The sequence below is a fragment of the Episyrphus balteatus genome, chromosome 2 (genome assembly GCF_945859705.1).
Source record: "Episyrphus balteatus chromosome 2, idEpiBalt1.1, whole genome shotgun sequence".
NCBI lineage: Eukaryota > Metazoa > Arthropoda > Insecta > Diptera > Syrphidae > Episyrphus > Episyrphus balteatus.
Genome location: NC_079135.1, coordinates 90,367,829 through 90,393,599, shown reverse-complemented (window position 1 = coordinate 90,393,599; position 25,771 = coordinate 90,367,829). Strand labels below are relative to the sequence as shown.

The window sequence follows — 25,771 nt, the reverse complement described above, 5'->3', positions numbered from 1 at the left end:
TTGAATATTAGACATTTTTTTTGTTAATCCTTCTAGTTTTATTTTTTATTAAAAACCCGTAAAAATAGCACTTTGTGGCGCACTATTTTCAATTGTTCTCCTATACAAAAAAAAATGAATGTAGTTTTTAAAGAAGAATCAATATTTTTGGTGAATTAAAGTGTGTTTCCATTTTTTTTTTTTAAATAATAATGCTTTGTAAAGAAAATCACCAAACTATACGTTCCCAAAGAAATGATGAAAAGTAATATGCATTTTGCAATTTTAGACGGCCAATGTGAAACTGATATAAAATTAAAAAAAAAAAGAAATTTTGCACTGTCAACAATTTTTCTGTAGCAACTTTCATACAAAAAATAATTTTTTTCTAAAATCCCCAAAAAATAATTATTTTTTTTTTCAAAAAACCAAAAGGTTATCGTTTTTTTTACCTCGAGAAATGGATACGAACCAAAAATTATCGTTTGTCCACACTACGTTTAGAAGATGTATACAAAAAAAAAAAAACAAATTTTATAGAAAACCAAATTATGCAGCTCAGCTCTATGTAAGCCAATTTATTTGATTATATTTTTGTATGTGAATATAAAAATTAAAATATTTTCGTTAAGATTGTTACATACACAAAAGTTACGCATACACCACAGTGACTCTAATTTAATCACTGACTGAATAGTAAAACCTGCTTTTTTTTTTAACCATTTAGGTACTAACTGAAAATTATACGGTTTAAAAGTCCAAATTGATATTTTTAAAAATTTTGCTTAGTTTAAGTTTACTTAAAACGCTTTCCTACATGGTTTATAAAAATGTCAGAAATCAAGAAAACGGTTCGATGACAACGGTTTTGTTTGAAATTTTGTTTGTTGTTGTTTATATTTATCTTTTATATTTTAAATAAATCATAGAAAATGACTGATATTGCAGAAAGAACTTATTAAAATTGTGAAGGCAACTAAAAATACAAAAAAAAAAAAAAAATGAAAATGTTGGCTTTGAAATATTTTTAATGATTTTGAAATTACGCCGTTTGAATTAAAATATTCAATATTCAAAAAACCTGACTTGATCGAGTACAACGAAATTCGGATTCAGTTTTAGCTACCAAAAAACATATAAAAACTTTCAGCTTTTTCATAGTTTAGAATATTTGTATTGAATCTATTTAAAATGTTCACAATACAAAAACACTATTTTCTGTGCTTGCATTTTCTTCTTCTCATTACTTTAAATTTTATAATTAATAATTTAATAATAACAGAATTTTCTTTTTCTATTAAAACTTTATTTTTTTTTGTTAATGAATGTTAAATGTATAAATAAATAAATTAAAAACAAACTTTTATCATCACATCTCTGTTAACTTAAACTTAATTTCAATTCAAAAATAAATTAATATTTTACACTATATTGCTTTAATTATTATGTAAACTTTAAATACTGCGCTTTTTGGTCACAGTCCTTGCTACTGTCTCCACAAACACGTAACCATCTTTAGCATTCTTCTCAATCAAACTAGCTGGCAAAACAAATCCATAACGACCTGTGTCGCCCATTTCAATTGTATATGAATATTTAATTCCGGCAACACCTTTAGCCCAATCATCCGACCCACCTGCAGCAGGATACAAAGTTCGTGCTGATGAACCGACTGTATATCTAGTACTACTGGACCGAGAGATTTTCTAAAAAAAAAATATGAATACATTTTTATAGACGATTATAAGATTGAAAAAATTGAAAATTCTTCTTACCGTTGCTGCCTCACGTGCCACACGATCCAAATCACTTGAATCTGTAGTTAAAATTGAATCATGTCCCCATGGATACAAAATATACTGTCCGTAACTGTGGAACGTTAAATATGCCTTGAAAAATCCCTTCGGTTGTTTAGTTATAAAACCAGCAATAGCCATCGACTCGGGTTCCGAGAAAGACTTTTGCCCACGGAAGACTTCCGAACATGGAGCTGCCGATGTACCCTTTCCACCCCAAGCATATCCAAAATTACGATTCAAATCCACCCCCGGACATTGTCTGCCTGATGTGCGTCGATTTTTACGCCACATTCTGTCGGTTGTGTGAGTGTATTCATATCCATCGGGATTTGCCATAACATAAAAATACCTAAAGAATCAAAATTAGTTTTTTCTTTCTTAATTGTGCATCAAACTTTACCAATCGACGTTTCTCATATAAGCAGGGAGGTCATCCCATCCTTCGACAATATTGTTTAGAGCATATGTCACTGCAGCGGGGCCAATCCATTCTCTGGCATGAATGCCAGCGTCAATCCAAATGGCGGAATTTTCAGCATTTCCATTTGATACTCTAAAATAAAAATAAATTTTGAAAAAGGATATCAAAAGGACTCATTGAATTAATCGATTTGAAGAAAAGAAATATTCATACTTGAGAAGCTTGAGTGGGCGTTTTTGAAGTGAGTAGCCAATTGTCTCAACTGTACACAAGTCTGGATATGTTTTAGCCAAGTAGTCAACGAAACCATAAATATCGTCTAAACGATGGTATGCCTTCCATGTTAGGCGGTGTCCTTAAAAGAAAAGAAAAAAAGAAAAAACAAATAAGAAAATATGAAATGCGTGTTCGATTAGCACTTAAAAAAGGGGAGCTATTTTGAATGCAATATATAAATGGGGGGAAACAAAATACGTGGCCTTTCAACCGTGACGAAAATTTAGAAGACCCATTGTTTGGTGTTTAATTGAACAATTTTGAAAAACACTTTTCCAATTGTTTGAATGTGATATTTGATATTCAAGGGGGGAAATATCGACATAACAATGCTTTTTTTTACTACGTGGTTGTCTGTTGAATGGTTTTGTTTGGTTAGTTGCGTTTTCATGACCCAACCATGACCTGAGTTAACTTTTTATAGAAAAAAACAACACAAGCTGAATGTTAAAAATGTTTGTTTTGATGTTTTTTTAAGTTGGACGGAAAGTTTTCTTTTTAATTTTTCAAAGAGAGTTGGTTTAAGTTTGACTGTTTAAGACTTAAGTCCTTGAACAATGGAACCTATACACATTTGGTATCAGAAAGTTTGTTTTTTGTGTTGTTAAAGTTAATTAACTTGTTTACTTATGTATGTATGGTGAAAAGTTTTAGAATAAACTTTTTAAGTTAATGGAGGAAGTACACTGAAAATAATAAATTTCGTAAAATTACGAAAATCGTTTCATACACTACATTTTCGTTGGCCCAACGAAACTTTCGTTGGCTCAACGAAAATATGTAATTTTTCGTAATATGAAAACCTTCATCAATTAATGAAAACATTTCATACACTTTTTCTCCCTATCTAGTGCCAAAAAATCCAATTTAATGAAAAGATTCATCACTTAACGAAAAATTTCATACTCATTTTAAAGAATAAAAATAAGAATTTTTAGCTTAATTTATCAAAGTTTTAATTACCTAAGTAACGAAAAAATTCATTAACTTATGAAATTCAACATTAACTAACGAAAATCTTCATAAGTTTATGAAAATAAATAATAAATAATTGTCTTATGAAAATTCTTCTTTGGCTTATGAAAAAATACATCAGTTACGAAAAAAAATCGTTGCCTTACAAAAAAAAAAAGTAGATTTGGGTGCATTTCTGTTTTAATGATGAAAAACATGAGTCCAAGTGAGTTCCACCGGGACAAATGCCAATTTTTTGTTGGAAAAATTTCATTAAAATACGAAAGCTTTCGTTAACCCTCTGTAGGCACACCTCTTTTTTGCGAATTTGGTTTATGCTTTTTATGGCGCTAGAACTTTTTTCGGTCTCACTATTTTATGGAGAATCATATATGAAATTGATGAAGAATTTTCCGAGGAATTCGAATACTGTATTCACAATTCCAAAAAAATGTATTTTCACCCTTATAAAGACACTTTTTTGTGCCCACTTTTCAGTTTTTTCCTGCCAAATTCGCAGGTACAATGTTGTACCATTTTGAAAAGAGAATTTAACACACCAACTTTTAAGGCAACTTGCCGAAACGTCATAGTGCATTTTTTTTACACTACGGCTCATTGAATTAGAGTCATGTAAAATTTTTTAGTACTAAGTTGGGTAAAAAAGTAATATTTTCTTTAAAACTGATGCAGCTGAGTTAAAATTTTTGAATGCATTTGATAGCAGGGTTATTCAAGGTTCCGTAACAAAAGAAAAAAATGAGAAAAATTAAGATTTGTAGTCACAGCACATGAAAAACCGTCACAGGGTGACCATTTTTTCGACTTTTTTTCAAATGCCAATAACTCCCGAAATATATATATAGGTTAATTGATGAAGTTCTTCAATAACGTATGAAAGCCATTTCGTTGAGCCAATTAAATTTTTCATCGGCTGAAAATTAATTAAATTTTCTTTGTCTCAACGAATTTTTTCGTTGTAGTTACGAAAGGATTTGGTTCAGTGTAGTTAAGTATTGATTAATTATACAAAAAAAAACCAGTGCTGGAATATTGTTTGTCTGTTTATACTTGTATTGACTTCCTAAATGGGTTGGGTTCGATATCCCGCTTTTTACATTCCCGTTTTTTAAAATCCCGCTTTTAAAATCCCGCTTTTAAAATCCCGTTTTTCATTATCCCGCTTTTTATAATCCCGCTTTTTAAAATCCCGATTTTTATAATCCAGTTTTTTATTATCCCGATTTTGCAAGCAAAACTAGTTGTTTTATTTTAAAAAATCGCGTGATTTTTGAAAATAAAACAACTAGTTTTGCTTGCAAAATCGGGATACTAAAACAAATTAAAAAATGAGACATTGTTCTAAACGCATTTAATTAAAAGCTTTAACAAAAAATATAATATATAAAAAAATAAGAAAAAGTAAGGAATGTGATACTAAAAAGAAATCAATTAACGAACTAATATTTACTTTAAAGTTTCAGAAGAACAATCAAATCGTGATAATCCCATAGATTAATAATAACATAAAATGATCACAACACCTTAAATTAAGTACACACTACATAATCAAAAGAAATTTCATTTAAATATATTTCAACTTATATTTGGATGCATTTCAACAATTTTGATATTTAAATAAATGAAATTTCTTTTACTTGTGAACTCAATTTAAGGCTTTATATTTTTATAAAAGAAATACCGTTTTCATAATGTGTTGAAGGTACATATTGTGTGGGCAAAAAATCAGTTTTACTAATTTTTTGTCTATTTCTCATGATTTTTTTATTTGTGAATTAAGCATGTATTTGGTAAAAAAATCGTGATTTTCGGGATTTGACGGGATTTTAAAATGCGGGATTTCAGAAAACGGGATTTAAAAAAGCGGTATTTTAGAAAACGGGATTTTGAAACTTTTTTTTCGGGATTTTCGAAAAACGGGATTTTAAAAAGCGGGATTCCGATACGCTCCCTTCCTAAATTAATTAAATAAAAGTTTTTTTTTAGTTAAAGTTAATGAAGACAAAAGTTATTCCAAATGGATTCTAAAAAAAATCGTAGTTTTTATTAATGCAAAAATGAATGAGATCTATTGAAGTCTTTATATTAAGTGTCTGTCCAATAAACAGTCCCCGTACACGAATTTTCCTCAATTTTAATGTGCAGATATCGTCCTACATTGCGAGATTAAGTTGAAAATTATATCGGCCACCAGTCTCGCATTTTATTTTTTAATATTTTAAAAATATTTTTGAAATTGTTTCATTGAAAGGTTTTTCTCAAAAAAAGTAAAAAACAACTTTTTTCTTGTAACTCTTTTGGGGAGTTTTAAAATTTGATAATTTATGTCAACAGGTTTTGCCTATAACTCAATACTTTAAAAAAAATTAAGCCCCCTTGAAAGTTTACCAATTAGTATATAAATTTGTTTTATTAAAGTTCCACGTATAGATTATGTCAGGTTTGAAAGAGCAATATTAAAAAGGTTAAAGCTTGGTTACAATTTTAATAATTTTTTTTATACAAGATGGTTTAATACTTGCCATCAATCCACTTAAAGTATGAATTTTAGAGTGCATCTTGCCGTCACATGACAATTGTTAAACAGGTTGAACTGTACTCTTTCCTTAGACTATTTAGAATTATTGCTCTTTGCTTTCAAAAAAAGTATCTTCAAAGAGAGTATTCGAAGTTAGTTTATGAACTTTGTCCTATATAGATTTTATTTTGTTAAAAATACGAACATTTTTGTGAACAAAACATTTTTTACTTTTCGAAAAATAATTGTACATAATTCATTTTCAATTTGTATTCTTAAATTTTGTAACTTTTCAAATTTCTGAGTTGTAAGCAATTATTGTCTTTGAAATTGTTTATTTAATAAAATAGACTTTATTTAACTAAAAGAATGGACTTCTGGTTAGAAAATGTAATATAATGATTAGGGTGCTTCTTATATGGTCGAAAAATTTTTCCGATTTTTTAATGGGACGCCCCTGCATTATGTTCTACCATATAAGCATAGTATATGGTATTTTTTTCCGATTTTAATATTAAAATTTAGGGGTCGCTACCATACACTAAAGATTTAAGTAAAAAAAAAGATCAATTTCAAAAAAAAACTTTTTGTTACAATACCTACAAAGTATCTACGCTTAAGACCCGATTTTTCAATCTTTTAATAAACAGTCAGTTAACTGTTCGACGAATAAAGATATTAGGCTCATAAACAATCAGATAAAAACATTGAATTTTTCAATTAAGAAAGATCACTCAGTTAGCTATTCTACAGAATAAATCAAAAAAAATGTCGCATTCAAAAATATTCAAAAATTTTTATTCCGCTGTATTTTTTATCAAATTAATTAATTCTGATAACAAATTTTAAAATTTTGGGAAAAAAAACAAAATTTGGTGTATTTTTCAAAACTTTGAATTGTGGTGTCCCATTAAAATGTCGAAAATTGATTTTTAAGAAGCACCCTAATAATGATATTGAAACATTTTCGTTGTGCTCAAATTATATTTTTTTTTTTCTGTTTGACGACAAACTTTTATAAAATACCATCTTCACCCTAAAAGAGGCGATAATATAGATCACTTTAACATTTCAGTTTTTTTTAATAAAAAAAAAAAACATAAAAATCGGATTTCGAGATTATTTTCTAAGAACTTTTAATTTAAAAGCAAGAAAAAATAGGTAAATATTTAGGTATTTTAGAATCAAAGGAGAATTTGGTTTGAAAAGGAATGCATTGTCGCATATTTGCCTTCCAGCATATTGTTTTAGTATTTCCATCTCTTTATTTTTTCTTTCTGTTCGAGTTTATAATTCTCTCCCCACAGGAACATTCAAGTACTTTGTTTCGATTGAAGAGAAACTAAAAATTAAGTGTTCGGAATTTGTCTAAGCTAAGATGAAAAACGATATGTGGCCGTTAATTTTTCCAAGAGGAGGGGACTGATTCATTCCAACTGAAAGACAAATGCCAAAAAAATACGGAAATATTCAGATGTAGGTACTTCGTCGCTTTAGAGTTGAGGATTATATTTTTATGGTTCAGAGACAGAAGAAGATTAGTGCACTTGTTCTCTCCGACCATGGTTCGTCCAATGCGACATTGAATGCAGAATGTGTTATATGTCTTTCGATGTCCAAAAGGGGAGAAATCATCCTCTCAAATAGAAAACCAGAAGCAGTATAGTCTATAGTGTCAAAAGTCCACTTAATACTCTGCTCCCCGAACCCCCAACTTCTACCTATGAATGACTAGACCCATAGGCCATAATTTTTGTTTCTGATTTTATGGTGTATTTAAAAACTAAAAAAAAGCAAAATTTAAGTCTTTATTTGCCTATTCTTTGTTATTATAATGTTTGTGTAAGTATAAAATTTATGTCCGAACATAATACTTTTTACCGACACGAACTGGTACACAGTGGTGCATTTGCTGCATTTTGGCGTCAAAATTAATTTGCACAGCCATTTCTTGACGAAATATCATGAAATTTGACACAATGAAGAATATATGTATGGAGAGTACGAAAAAGCTGGCAACTTTTTTAATTATTCAAAATGGCGGACTGAATAAGCCTTTAACCCTTAACTATAGTGGTGAAAATTTGTGGTGTTTTGAAATGATAAAATAAAATACAAAATTGAATTTTTTTATAAATTTTGTTTTTAAGCATCAAAAGATAACAATTTAAAAAAAAATAAAAAAATAAAAAAAAAAAAGAGAAAATTCATTTTCAACGGTTTTTATTAACTTTTTAAAAGTTGATGTGGGTCCCCTGGACCCACCACTATAGTTAAGGGTTAAACAGAATTTTCTTTTTCAAAATAGTACATTAAAAAAAAATCAAACATTTTGAAAATAAAGTCCAAAAAGTGCCAAATTAGTAAAACAGACTTTTAGACCTCTTATTAAGCTATTTCATGGATATTTTCTTAAAAAAAGAACCTTTTCTATTCTTCCATTGATGTTTCATAAAAAAATTGAATATTTTGGGGTTATATGGTTGCCAACTATGTTTTTAAGTAAATATTAGAAAGCATGATATGTACATATAATGAAAAATTTCAATGTTCAATAAAACTGAGAATTTATTTTTTCGGTAAATTAACATATACTTTTCTAAAAGATTTTAATATTCTGAGTTCAAATTTGAAGTCGAAAAAAAATGTATGACGTCACTTTTCTTAGGTAAAAATTTATTTTGAACTTCTTCTATCTCAAAAACGTGACGTCGCTTTTTCGTATTCTCCATATAAATATCCTTCAGTGTGGCAAATTTCATGAGATTTCATCAAGTAATGGCCGTGCAAATGAATTTTGACGCCATAAACCACCAAAGGCACCACTGTGTGGCATAGTAAAATCATCTCAATCGATGATTTGTATAAATCAAATGCTTTTGCAATAGTTCAAACACCTATGAGAAGCCAAAAAAGAATTATCTTCCACCACAGAAAATAGTTTGGATGATATAAACTCACTGGTGCGTATTTTACTACCGCATATAGTTAAAATTAGGCATATAAATAGTTGGGATGTAAATTTAAAGCATAAACTAAACATATTATGTTTACATAAAATGCAACTTGAATCTTTGCAATTAAACCACAAAGTCTTCTTATATTTCATTCTTCCTTTCCGTTGATAAATTAATACGTTGTTAAGTGATTCTTATAAATGTTAAAAATAAATAAACCATTGTTTTTAGTTCTGATATAAAAGTCTATAGTTCAATAATTGTAATAGCTCTTATTAAATATAAAATTGAATAGTTTTAATGGCTAACTTTTATCTGAAGTCGTCCAAGAATCTAAAGTCATAAAATAAAATTTGTCACACAAAACATGAAATGTTACTGAAATCATTTTACTTAAAATATTTCAAAATATTAGAAATTTACTTTAAAAATTAAAAGAAAAATAACCTCCAAATCCTTATAAAAACAAAAATCGTGAATAACCTTTCTATTAACCCTTTCGAACCCAAGCTATGAAAATCAGTATTAAAAAATGTTTTTTCAGTATTATCGTGTCAAAAACATCACAATTAAGAAATATGAATAGCAAAAAGTTATGTTCCAAAATAATAGGTAAATAGCAAAACTAATGTGTTATTCTCATGTAAGTAAAATATACCACAAAAAAAAAAGTCGGACAACTGAGAAAATAACTTTTTATATAGAACAATAATGTATGCTATTTCTTTTGAGCCAAAAACACTTTCTGGATTAACATTTTTTCTATTTTTTTTTTCAAAATTATGACCATATACACTCCTTTTCATCAGAATAGGTACACAACTTTTCAAATGTTCAGTATTCCTTTTTTCCTTACAGTGTAGGAAAAATAATAATTTTTTGGTGTCAAGTCATTGTTTAAGATGTTAGCAGAATCAGCAAAAAAAATAATTCAAAACGTGTAGTTATTTTCTTGTTTTTTGTTTCATCAGAATAGTACACATAGAGAATGATGTCAAAGTAGTCCATGAAATGAATTTGAATCAAGTTCTTCTTAAAAATGAATTTTAATTATTTTATTTTTTGTATAGTGGCGTTTTTATTCATAAAAAAATAACGAAACTGTCCAGGATTTGCATTGTTAAATCTCTCTATGCAATCTATCTGAATCTCTTCCCTAAATTGTTAAATGGTGGGTTAGGAAATATTTTTGTCTTAAAATCGACTCTCACAAATTTCATCAGTACGGGCTAGCCATTTCCAAACATTTTCAACAAGGTTCAGGGTTGTTTTCTATGGTAGATACTCAAGTACTTTCTAAATTTGCACTTCCTCCCAATATTTTACAGAGTATTTTTTGTGGTAGGAGGCGTGGTCCTGTTAAAAAATTCAGAATACTAGTTCACAAATACTAGAGAATTAAGGAAAAGTTTCTTGAATATGCTTTTACAAATAATTGTGACCATTCTTCACGTTTAAAATTCATTATTTGTATTATCGTAGAAGATTACTTTCTTCCATGCCTTAACACTTCTTTTTTAACAATGAAGTTGGTCTCAAAATGGTTTCTCCTTTCGCAGAATGTTAAACTGATAGTTTAACTCACCAAGGACATCAAAATTAAATGTTCGTTGATCCAAAAATAACAGAAATACCACTCAACTTTTCATGTGGTTAGGGATTTCAAAAACCTTAAACGAATACAATTCTGTTCTTGGTTTAGTGATGGTGTCTTTTCAAAATTCAGCCATTTTAGAAGATTGGGACTAATGACCATTCTATTTACTGTCCTAAAATTACAAATAACAACTGTTTTTCACTTTTATTCTTGTCGTTAATCCACCAAAACTGGTAGCACATGTAAAAATTTACTCTGCCAAGAGTGTTTTTTTTGCATTTTTTTTTTTACAACCATTCATTTTTTTTACCCCCAGAATGTTTTTATCTGAAGTCTGGATAGAGCATATTCACAATTCGTAATTTTTTTAACCATACCAGTATTGGTGGATCTTTCTTTATTTGTTTTATTTCTTAAGGTGTTTTCGCCAAAATTTAGCGATTTTAACCCACCCATGCTTTTCAAAATGGTAGTATGATTATTAAATTACACTTAGGAAAGTCCAGTTATTTGTTTTAATGGTAAATTTGCCCGAAATCCATTTTAAATAACAAGGGTGTACCTATTCTGATGAAGAAAGAAATAAGTTAATTTTTCCTCAAAAAATACTTTACCAGAAAAACAATGGGAAAGTTATGGTCCATTTTGAAATAATTTTAGCCGTTGCTTTACCTAACATCTTAAACTACCAAAAAACAATAAAACCTTATTAGGTCACGCACTACTATTGGCGACAAACGATTAATGAAAATTTGAAAAGTTGTGTACCTATTCTGATGAAAAGGAGTGTATATGTATAAAAAAAAATTTTTTTTGTAAAAAAAAAAAAAAATGTGGATTTTAGTCCCTTTTTCGATAAAAAAAAATTAAACGTATGATATTTGACTAACTTTTTGTACTAATCCAGAATCTAGGCACTATTATCTTTAAATTAAGCCATCGAAACCTAAAAAATTATTTAATGGAATATTTTTTACGAATTTTTAAAGATATGCTACTGAGAGTAACGCTGGTACCGAAAGGGTTAAAACAAAAATAATTTAAAAATGTATTTCAATAAATACAAAAAAAAAATTATGTAAATAAAATGCGTTGAAATCATTTAATCCATGTGGTATATCATGGTTGATCTTATAAAGCTCTTAATGACAAACGAATTAACTCTGCAGTATCATTTAAAAATTTCCTATAGCACAAGTATATACAACATGTAAAAACTGAAAAATCACAACACTATAAATTGTAAAAACAAATCCGTACACATCCACTGCTGTACACCCCATTGAAAACTTTTTTTTTGTGTTTTTGGGTAAGCGGAAATGTGTATGGTTTTATTTTTTCCAACTTTGTGTGCATTGTTAAAGAGTTTGTGGTTTTGAAGAGCATAATAACATGAGTATTTTTTTTCTTTTTTTTCAAACCTACAAAGGAAAAAAAAATATGATGACTCAACCAACAACGAAAGATCTCTTATTTTTTTTTTTGTGTATTCTTTTTGGCTCGAATTATTTATGTTTGTGTTTTATGTTAATCCGGATTTTTAAAAAAGAACCTACCTAATTGTTCAATAGACCGTTTATGTGGAAAACTCTTACATCAATATTATTGATGTGAATTAGGTTAAGACTCAGATTTATTTCGTTCAGCATTTCAAATTTAATCAGATGGAAAATTTTATTTTAAAAATTTTTATTTTTGAAGAAGATGTTTTTCATCTCAAGCTTCTTTCATATTCAATATTCGAGGGTAATAATTATTTCACCAAAAGAATTTCAATGCGTTAAAGTTCTGATGTTTTTTAATGACACAGACACTACTGTCAAGGTTAAGCTTTTTAAAATCGATGTAATTTCGTCTTTCAAAGGCATTTATGTTTACATGGGTGCAATTAAAGAGTCCGTGTGTGTGGTATATGTATTTCAGACATATTAGGAAGGTTTTGAAGTCATAACAATTTTTAACATCTTTTATTTCCATTTTTAATTTCTTCAAGTCGTAAGGTTAAAGTAGAATTTTTTAAGGCTGTAAGCAGTGGCGTACGTTGAGTCACCGGGCCCAGGGGCAAGACTAAATTTTGGGGCCCCTTTGATATGTGTGGGGCCCCTTAGATACAATGTATGGCTTATATATTTTTAGGTTTATTTTAATGTCTTAATATGTTCGTAATGGATTTTGCTATACTTACTTAAAATGTCTATTATAAAAGTAGTAAATACTTGTACTAGGGGCCCCCAAAATTAAATATTTAGAGACCCCTAAAATAAAATTTTTTTTAGCTTAGAATTGATAGTTCTTGGGGCCTCAGTTCTGAAGTAATATGTATTTGATTTTCCATTATCAAACATAGTTTATTTCTTTTGGGGCCCCTTAAAAAATTATTTTGGGGCCTCAAAATTAAGTGCTTAGAGGCCCTTAAAATATAATATAATTTTGTTTGGAGCTAAGAATTAATAGGTATTGGGGCCTCTGTTCTGAAGTAATATTCGGAATGCCATCACCAATAACGTAATGTTTTTATTTTGGGCCCTGATGTATTTATATCGGGGCCCCTGAATTGATATTTAATTTTCCATTTGGTTGTTTTAAATTACCGAAGTAATAGCTTTTCAGGATCCTCAAATAATATTTGTCATGCCATCAGAAAAATTGATGAATATTTTTGGGCTCCTTAGTAATAGATTTTGGGGCCCCCAAATTAATATTTGATTGCCTCTCAACTAATGGGGTTCCTAAAAAATTATTCCCTAAAGTAATATTTAAGTAATTTAATTTAAAAAGCAATTTTTTTTTAATTTAATTTTTTTACGCCCTGAAGTAAAGGCTTTTACGGCCCCTGGTCTGAAGTTGTTTGCTTTTTTGGGGCCCCTAATGTATTGACTTGAAGTAATATTTAGTATGCCATTAACAAAACTTTTTTTGCTTTTTTGGGGCCCCTAATGTATTATTTGTGGTTGCAAAGATTTTTCAAGAAATATTTTTTGGGGCCCTAAGATAAAATTATAATTTTTCTTTCAAAAAAGCAGTTTATTTTTTTGGGGCCCCTGGGGCAACCTTTTTTGAAATCAATATTATTGTGTGGCTACCAATGCATCATACATTACACTGAATCACATAATTTGTCTCCCTTGTATCCGAAGTGATTCAAATACATTTTATTTGTATTCGTAGCTCAATTTATGCTAACAGTTTAATGTTCTGCATTGTCTCCAGTGGGGGCCCTGGGGTCGGTCGGGGTCCCCGGGGCACCGCCCTGCTTGCCCCAAGGGAGTGTACGCCCCTGGCTGTAAGCAAAGTCTTAAAGTATGTACTTAAAAAGCAGTTAAAAATACTTCATGAGTTAAAAACGCTTTTGCTGAATTGGGAAGCAAATGTGTAGCAAACGTTTTCTGAGTATAATTAAGACTATTTTCATTATTCCCGCAACTATCTGTCGTGTTTCCCTTACAACAAATATGATTCATAATTTTATTATTATTATTATTTATAAAAAAAAAACTGCTGTAACGATTTTCTTATTACAAAAAATGGGAATTTAACACTATTTTTCTTTTTCATTTTAAATTTTTCATGGATTGACATATCTTTTTACAGAGTTTAACATACTTTGAATTTGAAGAAGGATACGACAAAAAAAGACAAAGGATGTCATTATTTTTTTTTGTAAATTAAAAGTACATTTGTATACGTGTGTTGCAAACTACATTGTATTTTTTTTGTTGTTGAACAAAAATGCACTATCTGAATCAACTCCTTTGCCTTAGTGTGCAATTCACCAGAAGAATGACTAATGACACTTATTTTATTATCATTCAATCAGTCTTTGCATATTCAGAATTCCCCCTTTACAACAAATGAAATACAAAAGATTTGTCCTGTTTTTATTTTTAAACAAAGGCTGTACGCAAAAAAAACATAGTTAGGTATAGTTTGTTAGGTATAGTTGCAAATAATTTAATTCTTTTTAAAAATAAACCTGAAAAACAAATTTTTTTCAGTTAAATAATTTTTTGTAAGCTTTCAAATAGTTTAAAAAAAAAGCCGACAGCACATTTCTGGTTTGAACTCCTTATATTATATTTTATACATCGTATGAAAATCAAAAAAAAAAAAAAAAAAGAATTAACTATGGAATATTGAATTTTCATGAAAAACTTATTTTTTATTGAATTTTCATACAAATTAATGTTTTGAAGAAGTGGGGTGCATATGTAAAAGTATAATAATTATGCAGTTTCTGATAAAAGGATCAAGTTAATAGGATTGTTAATAGGAGTTTTAATTTGCAAACAAAAAAATTTTGCATAAAAAAAAATGTAAATGAAAAATATTTGCATTGAAAATAAAAATTGTATTGCAAATAAAAATATTTTTCTGCATTAAAAAAAAAATTTAATACAAAATGTGAATTTTAAATATTTTTAAAAATATTCTTCGAATTTCTTAAAATTTTGGCTATTTGACTACCATTATCTATTTTAACTATTATATTGAACCTAATGTCTGGTCAAATAGCCAAAACTGTATGAATTTAATTGGCAATAAATTTTGTTTTTTTTTTTTTTTTAATTTCGAATGCATTTTTTTTTTCAATTGATATTTTAACAACTACTCCCCGCCATTAAATGAATGGATTCATGCAGACCTGTATTTCACACCATCCAAACTCTAGAGCAAAATTTGGTTTTTAGGTTTTGGGTAGCAAAAAAATACGAGGTCTAAATAAAAACCATCATTTGCAAAATATCTCAAAAACCTGACGCACATATGTTGGTATTAGGGTGGGTAAAAAAAAATCGAGGCTAGACACCTCTAGAATATACACACCAAATATGAGCTCTTAATATTAATGGGAAGGTTCTCCGCTTCGCAATTTTCCATTTTTACATCAAGCTTCTACTAAAAAAAAAATAATTTTTTTAAAAATCTATTTTTTAGCAAATTTCTTTACATATTCTTGTAGGAAATTGAACGCTCTACAAAAAAGGCCTTGTACACTTTTTTCGTTTATCTAACCGTTTAATAGATATTTGAGGTCCAAAAATCGAGAAAATCTTTAAAAATTCGTTTTTTGTTCTTAATTTTGTAACAAACTGAAAAATTATAATAATCACACGCGCAAGACATATTCTTGTAGGAAATAGATTGTTCCACAACAAAGATCTTAATAACTTTTTTCATTAATCTAACCATTCTAAAGATATTCGAGCTCAAATTTAAAAAAATTATAAAAACATTTTTTACTTTTCAAAATTTTTTAATTCACTAAAAATTCATTATTTTCGAATAGACTAGATATATTCTTGTAGGGGCTTAAACGTTCTATAAAAAATTCCCTGGAGTCAAATTGATTGCTCTAACCGTTTAGTAAATATTCATATCCAACTCGTATGCATTGCGATTTGGATACGATTATCTTTTAAACGGTTAAAGCAATCAATTTGATTCTAAGGAATTTTTCATAGAATGTTTAAGCCCCTACAAGAATATATATTGTTAATTTGAAAATAAAGAATTTTCAGTGAATTAGAAAATTTTGAAAAGTAAAAAATGTTTTTATAATTTTTTTTTAAATTTGACCTCGAATATCTTTAGAATGGTTAGATTAATGAAAAAAGTTACTAAAACCTTTTTTGTGGAACGATCTATTTCCTACAAGAATATGTCTTGCGCATGTGATTATTATAATTTTTCAATTTGTTACAAAATTAAGAACAAAAAACGAATTTTTAAAGATTTTCTCGATTTTTGGACCTCAAATATCTATAAAACGGTTAGATAAACGAAAAAAATGTACAAGGCCTTTTTTGTAGAGTGTTCAATTTCCTGCAAGAATATGTAAAGAAATTTGCTAAAAAGTAGATTTAAAAAAAAATAATTTTTTTTAGTAGAAGCTTAATGTAAAAATGGAAAATTGCGAAGCGGAGGACCTTCCCATTAATATTAAGAGCTCATATTTGGGGTGTATATTCTAGAGCAATCGATTTTTCGAAGTACCAAATCAAAAAAAAGAATTTTGATTTTTTTGACCCACCCTAGTAGGTATGTCTTGCTTGCTACAAAATAAGTTCAAAAAAACATCACAGTGCTATTAAGCACTAAAAATAAATTTAAGGGTTATCTTTAGGAGACCAAAAATACAGAAACCTATTATTGCCATTTTAACCTTCAAAATGTTTTTTTTTTTTCTGTAACAAGTTGTATAATCAAAGATGGCAATCATCTGCTAACGTTAACATCAAAGCTTATCCTTATTTATTCATTTATCGATCGATTTTGAATCCACAATTTACACAATGTAACATTACCTTCCTGCCTACTGTCTTTTGTTTTATTCATGACATGCCAATTGCCAACGTCATTGTAACCTCAAAACTATCAAAACGAATTGTTTCTTAAGGTGTTTGTTTTCACGGTTCTTATAATCTCCCTCGCCCCCCCCCCCTTTTCATAGCGCCGCCGTCACCTTTATTGTCATTGTTAACAAAACAGAATACCCCCCAATGATTGGTTGAAAATCATTTTTAATAGAAGCCAAAAGTTTGCTTTTATAGAACTTTTATTGCTGCGGCCATTATCATGCATATGCCGTTTCGGTCGTTTAGAAAATTGGCAGCAAAATTACATAAAACAAATTTTGATAATTCAACATGCACCCTCTAGGCTGCTGATTATATTTCAGAAGAAAAAAAAAACTTTCATGTTCTCTTGCCATAAAAGCTATCGAATATCCAACTTCTCCCCAAAAAAACTATTCCATTCATATACGAAGACTCTTATAAGGGTAAGAAAAAAACTTACCCTTTCGATTTTGTAGATTTTCGATTTCTTCCATGGGTGGGTTTTCGGCTTCGATGACTTTTTGTAAATTGTCAATTAGAATGATTCTTGAGAGATTTGCTGTTTGCAAATATTCTTCGGCTTCAGTTAGGACACTTGGCTTCAACAAGTAGTCTACCTCAGCTTTTACCTCTTTCCAAACTTGTCCATCTGCAAAAAAAAAAAAAAAATCAAATGGTTTTGATGATTGATTGTAGAAGAAAAAGAAAATGGAAAATGTGTAAAGATTGATCAATGTGTGACGACGACGGCATAAATAATTTATCCTAACCTACAAATATTTTTGCAATTTATGAGTGAGTGTGGGTGGTATATTCTTTGTAACCAGGTTATTTCTTTTTTTTTTCCTATTGCTACTTCTTGACATAATGACCTATAGATGAGGGGGTAGTTGATGAGACAGTGAGTGGTACTACACAGCTGCTGCTGCTGCACATATCAAACTACTGCCAGGCAGAAAAGGCTTCATTTTCTCCTGCTCGTAGTGTGCTCTGTTGCTTTTTTTATGAAATGATATTCTCGAGATAAATTTTATACGTTCGAGCTTCAGAAAGCGAGATAAATAATAAATGAAACTTTTGTGGAGAGAAAAGTGATGCCTTTTTTATTTTTTAGTTTTTGTTTGCGACTATTTTGTTGGAATTAATTTTGAATGCAATTTTGATTCAGTTTAACTTGGGTAGAATGACTGAAGTGAATATTATGGTTTTTGTTTTGCAGCTAAATTTCATATGAAATTGAATTTCTATAAAAAGAGTTGTTTCGTGGAAAAATGTTGGTTTATTGTCCTTGAATTTCTTTGTACCTACTGACGTCCTTTCATCACTTGTAATAAATCACTTTAGACAATCTGGTGGGTTTTTAAGTGAATAAAAAGAAATACAAAAATAACTCTTGCGAGGGTTTCAAATTGGAAAAGAATTGTGTCAAAGTAATGACATTTTGCCTGATTGTAAATTTGATCTTACTGTTCAAAAAAGTTTCTGCTGTTCGCAAACGATTTGCAATTAATTCGAAATCGATGGAAAATTAGTTAACAAGTTAATTTGAAGTAATGTTTAATCTATATTTTAAACTACTGTGAAATCGATTTGATTCTTGCTTACAACCAGTTTGAAAATAGTTTGCCATCAAATTACAACTAATTTGAAATCATTTAAAAACTAATTTGCAATCAACTTCAAAGCATTTTAAAGGAAATAGCAATTCATTTAAAAATACTTTTGAATTCGCAATGAACATTTTGCTTGCAACTAATCATCAATGATTTCAAACTTACTTACCATTTCATCGATATTTGAACAAAGCTCAGAATTAAGTGAAAATATAATGATTTAAAACTGGTTCCCAGTCAATTTTAATCTTTTTTTGCAACCAGTTTATAACACTGTTTTTAAACCAATGCAATGAGTTAAGAACTTGTAAATGTAAATGCAAATGTGAAAATGTATTTAATATTGTTTGGTGTTCTTAACCCCAAATACTTTTTAACAGTCGACATTTTACTTTCGAAAACGGCTCAAAAGATTTTGGTAACCAGATTTTGTTTTTTTTTTTTTTGGAAAAGCTCTATTGATTTTGGAACATCTAATTCTTAACTCAAAAAGATAAAAAAAAAAACTATAGAAATCCGATTTTAGCTTGTTGCTGCTGATCGATAACTGCCATAAACAAAGAACAAACCCTAAGAACCCAATTCAAAATGCTAAAACCTGTTTGGACCTATGGAATCCAATTATGGGGTTGTACAAAGGAAACAAATACACAAATCATTCAAAAATTCCAAAACAAAGTCCAATGAGGGTATTAAGTTTGCAAATGCAAACGATTAAAAAAAAAATAAAAAATGTTCAAACTTTTTTCAGAATAGCAAAAAATTGTCTGTTTTCATGATAGGTACCTATAATTACGGTGACCATATTTCTGGCAGCTAAACCCGGGACAAAAAAATTAATTTTATAAAATCTTTAAACTTTATATAATTATTATAAGATAATTTATAAAAAGAAAGAAATAACAAAAGGTCAACAACGTAACAAACTCAAAACTAAAGAAAACAAAATGTATTTAAGCCTTTTATGAAATTAGGCATACACAAATAATTTTAATCTTATTTTATAAGAAATGGCACAAATGGTAGAAATGGTTTTTAAAATCATAAAAACATGATTTTGATATTCAAATGAATCACCTATGAATTAATTTTCTTAATTATTCCTAGTTTTGATATCCAGGTAAACGTTTGTAGGTATGGGTAACATTTTCGTTGAAATCAATTAAGTCGGTTACAAAATAGTCAGAAATCAAAAAAACGGTTCTGCTGTTAAAAAATATTTTTGTTAATCAAAATCGTGAGAGCTGGGGCCAAATCGTCGCATCCGTTGACGAAACCTCAAGCGTACGAAAGATAATTTCGTGATACATTAAACGAGCACAGCGATTGGGATGACGACATACGTTAGAAAACAGAACGAAATTTTTGGTAGAATGTACAACTGCATAGGCCAAAACATAATTGCTGACAAATTTGACTTCGTCGACCCCTATGCGAGGATGGCCGAGTGGTCTGAGGCGCCTGACTCAAAAAACAATGTTCCCTTCTAAAGATATGGGAGCGTAAATGACATGGGTTCGAATCCCACTTTTGACAAGAATTTTTTTTTATACATTTTAAGAGTTTTATTATTTTTTTTTGGCTAATCACGTCGTTTTAGTTTTAAAATCAAATTTTTTTTTTCATATAATTCTAATTTGAGGAATTATTTTTTTCTTAAATCATTGGGGGTTGGTGCTGGTGCTTTGAACTCTTTTGGTGAAATTTTATTTTGTTAATATATGCCCTAATGTATGTTTTCGTGATTTCAAACAGTTTGATTATTTTTAAAATAAGATATTCTTATATTTTCATTACTTTTTGAACCCATTAACAATTTGTTCGAAAGCTTCAAACCAAACGAATGACATTCCGTTCAGTTGAATACGAAGTCGTTTGCTGTACGTATGATATCATGCCAAATGAACAGATTTCGTTAACGAGTTACTCGTTAACGTATGCGACGATTTGACCCCTGTTTTTTTTTTAGCTTTTATTTTATATGATTTTGAAATTGTGAAGTCTTAAATTTTAATTAATCTTTTAATATACCTATCCTTGAAAGCTCTTAAAAGAAGCTGGTTTCTTTATTCGTATTGTTCATTATTGAGAAAAAAAAAACTTTTTTTTAACAAAAATAAGCTGAAACTGGGTACCTATTTGACGAAAAGTTTTTAAAATTATTGATTTTATCTTTATTTTTATTTTAAAATTATTGATTTTATCTGAAAAATTAGAGGAAACTTTTATTTCCCAACCACTGTATTCTTGTTATCCATAAAAAGTATTTAAAATTTTGAATACAAAAATCGGAGAATGTACAAATACGGGACAAAAACGGGACAGATTGTAAAAAACGGCACACTTATACGTCCCGGGTTTCTTAAATAAAAACCCGGGACAAGCTATAGAAATACGGGACAGTCCCGGATAAACCGGGACGGATGGTCACCGTACCTATAATACGAATTCGATGTAGGAAATATTTTTTTTTTTCAAATCAACTGAATGGTTTTAAATTCTAATCAGTTACCTACTTTTTGAGTCATTATGGTTCAATAAAATTAGATATCATTATTTGTTCTTTCAGCTACTTATGACGTTTAACCCTCTGTCGGCACACGGGTGCGAATTTGGCAGGACAAAAATGAAAAGTGGTCACAGAAAAGTGTCTTTATAGGTAAGGGTGAAAATACATTCTTTTTGAATTGTGAATACAGTATTCGAATTAATCGGAAAATTCTACATCAATAAAATAGTGAGACCGAAAAAAGTTCTAGTGCCATGAAAAAGTATAAACCAAATTCGCAAAAAAGGTGTGCCTACAGAGGGTTAAAAAAGTTAAATTATATTCATTCTCAGTCATTAACGTATTTTATGTATTGCTCACTGCTGTCACTTGATTTTAAACCAAAAAAAAAAATCTACACAAGATCGTCAAGTGCAAAATTAATCTAGAAAAGGTTAGAATTGCAGAAGGTGATATGAAAGGCTTTGAATGAAATACCGTTGCAATTGTTTTGTCTCACGTAAATTTGAGGTTACTCGATACAATTCAGTGAAGTTCATTTTACATTTACTATTATATTGAAACTTATGTAATTTTCTTTTCTTTAAGTAATGAGCTTTTTTCGAAATGTATGAACATTTGTTATATAGTTTTGATTATGATTTTAACAAAACTGACATTCGGACACACAGACGAATTTACACTGTGACGAATTTCGATTCTTAGGACCTCGAAACGTGGACAAATAGAATTCCAAGGGGAAGTTGATAAGAATTGTAATAGATTCATGTCAAATTCTTTCAGTGTGGGTACCATTGCTTGCCAACAATATTTTGATCTCTAAAATTTTACTTTATGCTCTTATAGCTTTTCTTATTTTTATAATTAATAGAAAAAGTTTTTTTGAAGTGAAAACTTCTTTAGTATCGTAGTGATTTGAAACAAGATGAAACGAAAAAGCGACATGAAAAATTAATCGATTATAACTTTTTTGCTTTAACACATAGATGAATGAAATTTATACTGTAGGTAGGTAATAAAATAAACTATTATTTTTCAAAATTTCAATTACCTAATTTCAAATTGAAAATCCTGAGATAACGGTGAAAAGATGTTGTTTTTCTAAACACAACGTTTTATCTTTTGATCTGGAGCACATACAAATTTAAATTAACTTTAATACGCATGCTGATAATATTACCTTTCATTTGATATATCACACATAACGAAAAGTGCTACACAAATTACACAATCTTAAATTGAAAAACTTGAAAAATACTTCAAAACACCTGTTGCCCATGACCCAGTCACCAGTGTAGGAAGTACCGTAATATCAGTTTGAAATTTTGACCTGGTTGACTTTAAAAAAAATCTTACTTCTTTTGTAGATATCGTAGAAATATGATTGAATCGTCATATAAAAGGTTTAATGATAAGCTTTCAGATGATATAGAATTTGTTATAGGTTGTCATTTTAAAAAATTGGGTTAAAAGAAAAAAAAGATTTTTTTTTCATGAAAAATGATTGTTTTGAATAAATTATGTTTATAGTTTTTGCGCATTGTAAAAATTTAAGTATGCCTTTATTCTTCAGGAAAATTTGTAAGCTTTTTAATGGTGCAATTTTTTTTTTTTCAAGAAAAATGATTTTTTAAGGTTTCACTTGAACCACGTGTGAATGGCACACATGAATTTTTTTTTTTTTTATTTGGAGCTTCTCAACAGAAGTTGCACGGCTAATGAAAAACTTACACAGTAACACCATCATGCGAATTTGATAACGCACCTTACTACACGGACTCAAAGTGTTTTTTTTGAATTCTCTAAGAAGAAGCCGAATTTTGTCTTGCTATTATTCTTGTAAATTATTTTACTCAATGAATGACACCGTATTTCTCCCAAAAATTTTCAATTAGTCTATTATTCTTTCAAATTTCAATTCAATTAGAAGCAAAATATATTGAGGAACTTATCAACAGTCCAATCTAATGTTTTGGTTAAATTTTGAGGATGGATAAAAAACCAGAAAAAAAATTAAAGCTGTGAGTGAAATAAATGCTTTCGCAACAACAATATATAGGCTGCCAATTGAAATTTAGGATTAAATAATCTCTGCCATTGAAACAAGGATGTGCGTTTATCTGACTACAAATACTTGACTTTTTGTCTTCTTTGTGCATTATCAGCTACAAATATCTACTAACACTGAAACTTTTTTTCTCTGTCCCGAATATTAAATTTGGTTTAAAGTTAAGTAACTTAATTTAATCCTAAGAAAAACAAAATCAAAACAAAGAATAATGCAAATTATCCTTTAAATTCCAAAGATTATTTAAATCTCAAACAACAAACGTATAAACACTTTCTCATTGCATAAATTCGAATTTGTTTGTTACACAATCTACGCAAACATTTTTTTTTTTTTAACAAATTATTTAACCCGCCTCACATAGTTTCACTTTCTTTTGTCAAACACTCATTTGCAATTCATATAGCGTCGCGTATCAGAGAAGTCATTAAAATTCAAAATAAAACCATATACAAAGTCACACTTTACACATTATCATAACATTATACAAAAATTTGCTACTTACCGTATTTTTCTAAAAGTTCTTCAGCAGCTTGTTTCTCTTGGTCATTTTGAACTACAATTCTCCAAACTTGAGCTCCATCGTATCTTCTCAGTTGTGGTATAAAGTCCTCCTCTTCACTTATCTCTGCTGGCTCTACTTTGCGACTTTCAAGGCTCAGGTCGGTATTTTCGTTGGCGTATCCACTTTCGCCTAATGTCCGATCCATTGATATACCTGCAGCTACAACCGTTTTAGCTATGCATAGTGAACACAATATAAAAACCAGCGATCGCGAGATCACAAACCGCGGTGCACCAGTAACGATAACTTTGGAGCTGTTCATCTTTGCAAGATTCCAGCTGAAAACCTAATGAGACATGGTGACAAAATAGGCTGCGACTTTTATACTTTATTTTATAAACAATCAATTTGTGTACACGAAAATAAATAAATGACGACGACAACAACAACGCGGAGCTTTGAGAGTGATAATTTGCATGTGGTGTGGGGAACTAGTCGTAGTCTCTATAGCTTAAGCTAGCTCTGCTATATCTTTTGCATCATTGTATCTTTTTTTTTTTTGAGGGGCGGGTCAGTGTAAGTCACCTTTCTTTTCTTTCTCTTAATAGTTGTAGCTAGCTTTGAGATAGTGAAAAATGCCCACAACAAGTGTGGTTTTGTTCATTAAAATTTGTCTTTGTTTGGATGCAAATCTTATCGTTAGATGTTTATTTTAAATTTCTAACGGTCAAATCAGTCCTATAGAGTTGTTAATAGAAAGAAAGAATCAAATAACAGAAAGAACAATATTTAAGCCTATTGAAAGCCGGTAAATTTTATTTTTAAAATATGAAAAATGCATGCTCTAATCAGGTGCTAATATTTTTAGTTATGACGGTGTCATATAAATATTTCATATACCATTAATAAGAACAAAACGATTTAAAGCCGGAAACCTTTTTGGTTTTTTTTTTTTATATATTTCATAGTTTTTTGGGATATGATCTTACAAAATATGATATACGTATCTTCCTTGTTTAAAAATATTTTTAAAAAATTTTAAGAACTTTGTATTAAGTGAATATGTATAAAAATATATTTAAAAAAAATAGAAATCGAAAAAAAAATCGTATATTAAAATTTTGAAAACTCTAAACGAGTTGATGTCTTATCGATTTTTTCACTTAAACACCGTTAATACTAATTTCCCCACCATTTTTAACAATGTGTGTTTATATTTCTTTACCAAAGAATATTCAATGAATGAAAAACCAACTTAAAATCAACCCAATTCGACTCTACTTTTTTTGAGAAAGATTTTGGGTAGAAAACTAAAATTTTAAAATCAAACTCGTGCGGTTTTATTTAAAAACCATTATTTAAATAAAGTCTTAACGAAAAAAAAAGTCATGTGTGCAATTCACACGTGGTAGAAGTGAAACCTTAAAAAAAATTTCTTTCAAAAAAAATCTACCTATTTTTTATTCTATCTCCTTTAAATAAATGTTTTTTATATGACAACCTATATTAATTTTATATCATCTGAAAGCGTATTGTTTCAGCTCAAAATATTTATATCGTCCATGTCTATACACCCAGAGAAAAAACGCATAGTAATTTTTAATCCGTTCTACATTGAATCAATGGTGAAAAATATATTCATTAATTTTCTAAAAAATCGTCCTGTGCTTAACTTACAGTTTGTCACATCAATTTTTATAAGTGAGATGGCACAGTGGTAAAGCACAAGCTTGTCAACGCAGGTATAGCAGGTTCGATCCCCAGCGGATGCCAGTTTTATTTTTTTATTTTTTTTAATGTATGAACAACTTTGATTAAATGTGTGAACAACTTTGATTTAAAGTGTGCTACTTTGATTCAATCATTTTCCACTTTAGGCTAAAAATGTAGTGATTTTCCATTGATTCAAAGTGGTTTAGATTGATTTTACGTTGTTTTTTGGCTCAGTGTACAACATCTACAAAAAGAGCTTATTTTTGAAGTGAAAACTTCTTTAGTATCGTAGTGATTTGAAACAAGATGAAACGAAAACGCGACACGACTTCAACTTGTTATAACTTTTTTGTTTTAATAGAAAGATAAATGAAATTTGTACTGTAGATAGTTAATTAAATAAATTATAATTGTACAAAATTTCAATTAATTTCATATTCAAAATTCGGAGATAACGGTAAAAAGATGTTCTTTTCCAACACACGTTATATCTTTTGATCTAG

At 29.1% G+C, this 25,771-nt stretch overlaps 2 protein-coding genes across 5 annotated transcripts in view; one reads left to right on the top strand and one right to left on the bottom strand.

The window, feature by feature from the left end:
* The window catches only part of LOC129910059 (centrosomal protein of 162 kDa), a 72,998-nt gene that overhangs the window by 26,471 nt on the left and 20,756 nt on the right, over positions 1-25,771 (top strand). The window lies entirely within an intron of this gene.
* Positions 1,325-23,988, bottom strand: LOC129910064 (carboxypeptidase B-like). Its single transcript, XM_055987312.1, has 6 exons — positions 23,556-23,988; positions 17,321-17,509; positions 2,413-2,554; positions 2,179-2,331; positions 1,755-2,127; positions 1,325-1,685 (listed from the first exon to the last, which is right to left on the bottom strand). Exons 1-6 carry the CDS (start codon positions 23,875-23,877, stop codon positions 1,434-1,436), a joined length of 1,431 nt encoding a protein of 476 aa, XP_055843287.1. The 5' UTR covers positions 23,878-23,988; the 3' UTR covers positions 1,325-1,433.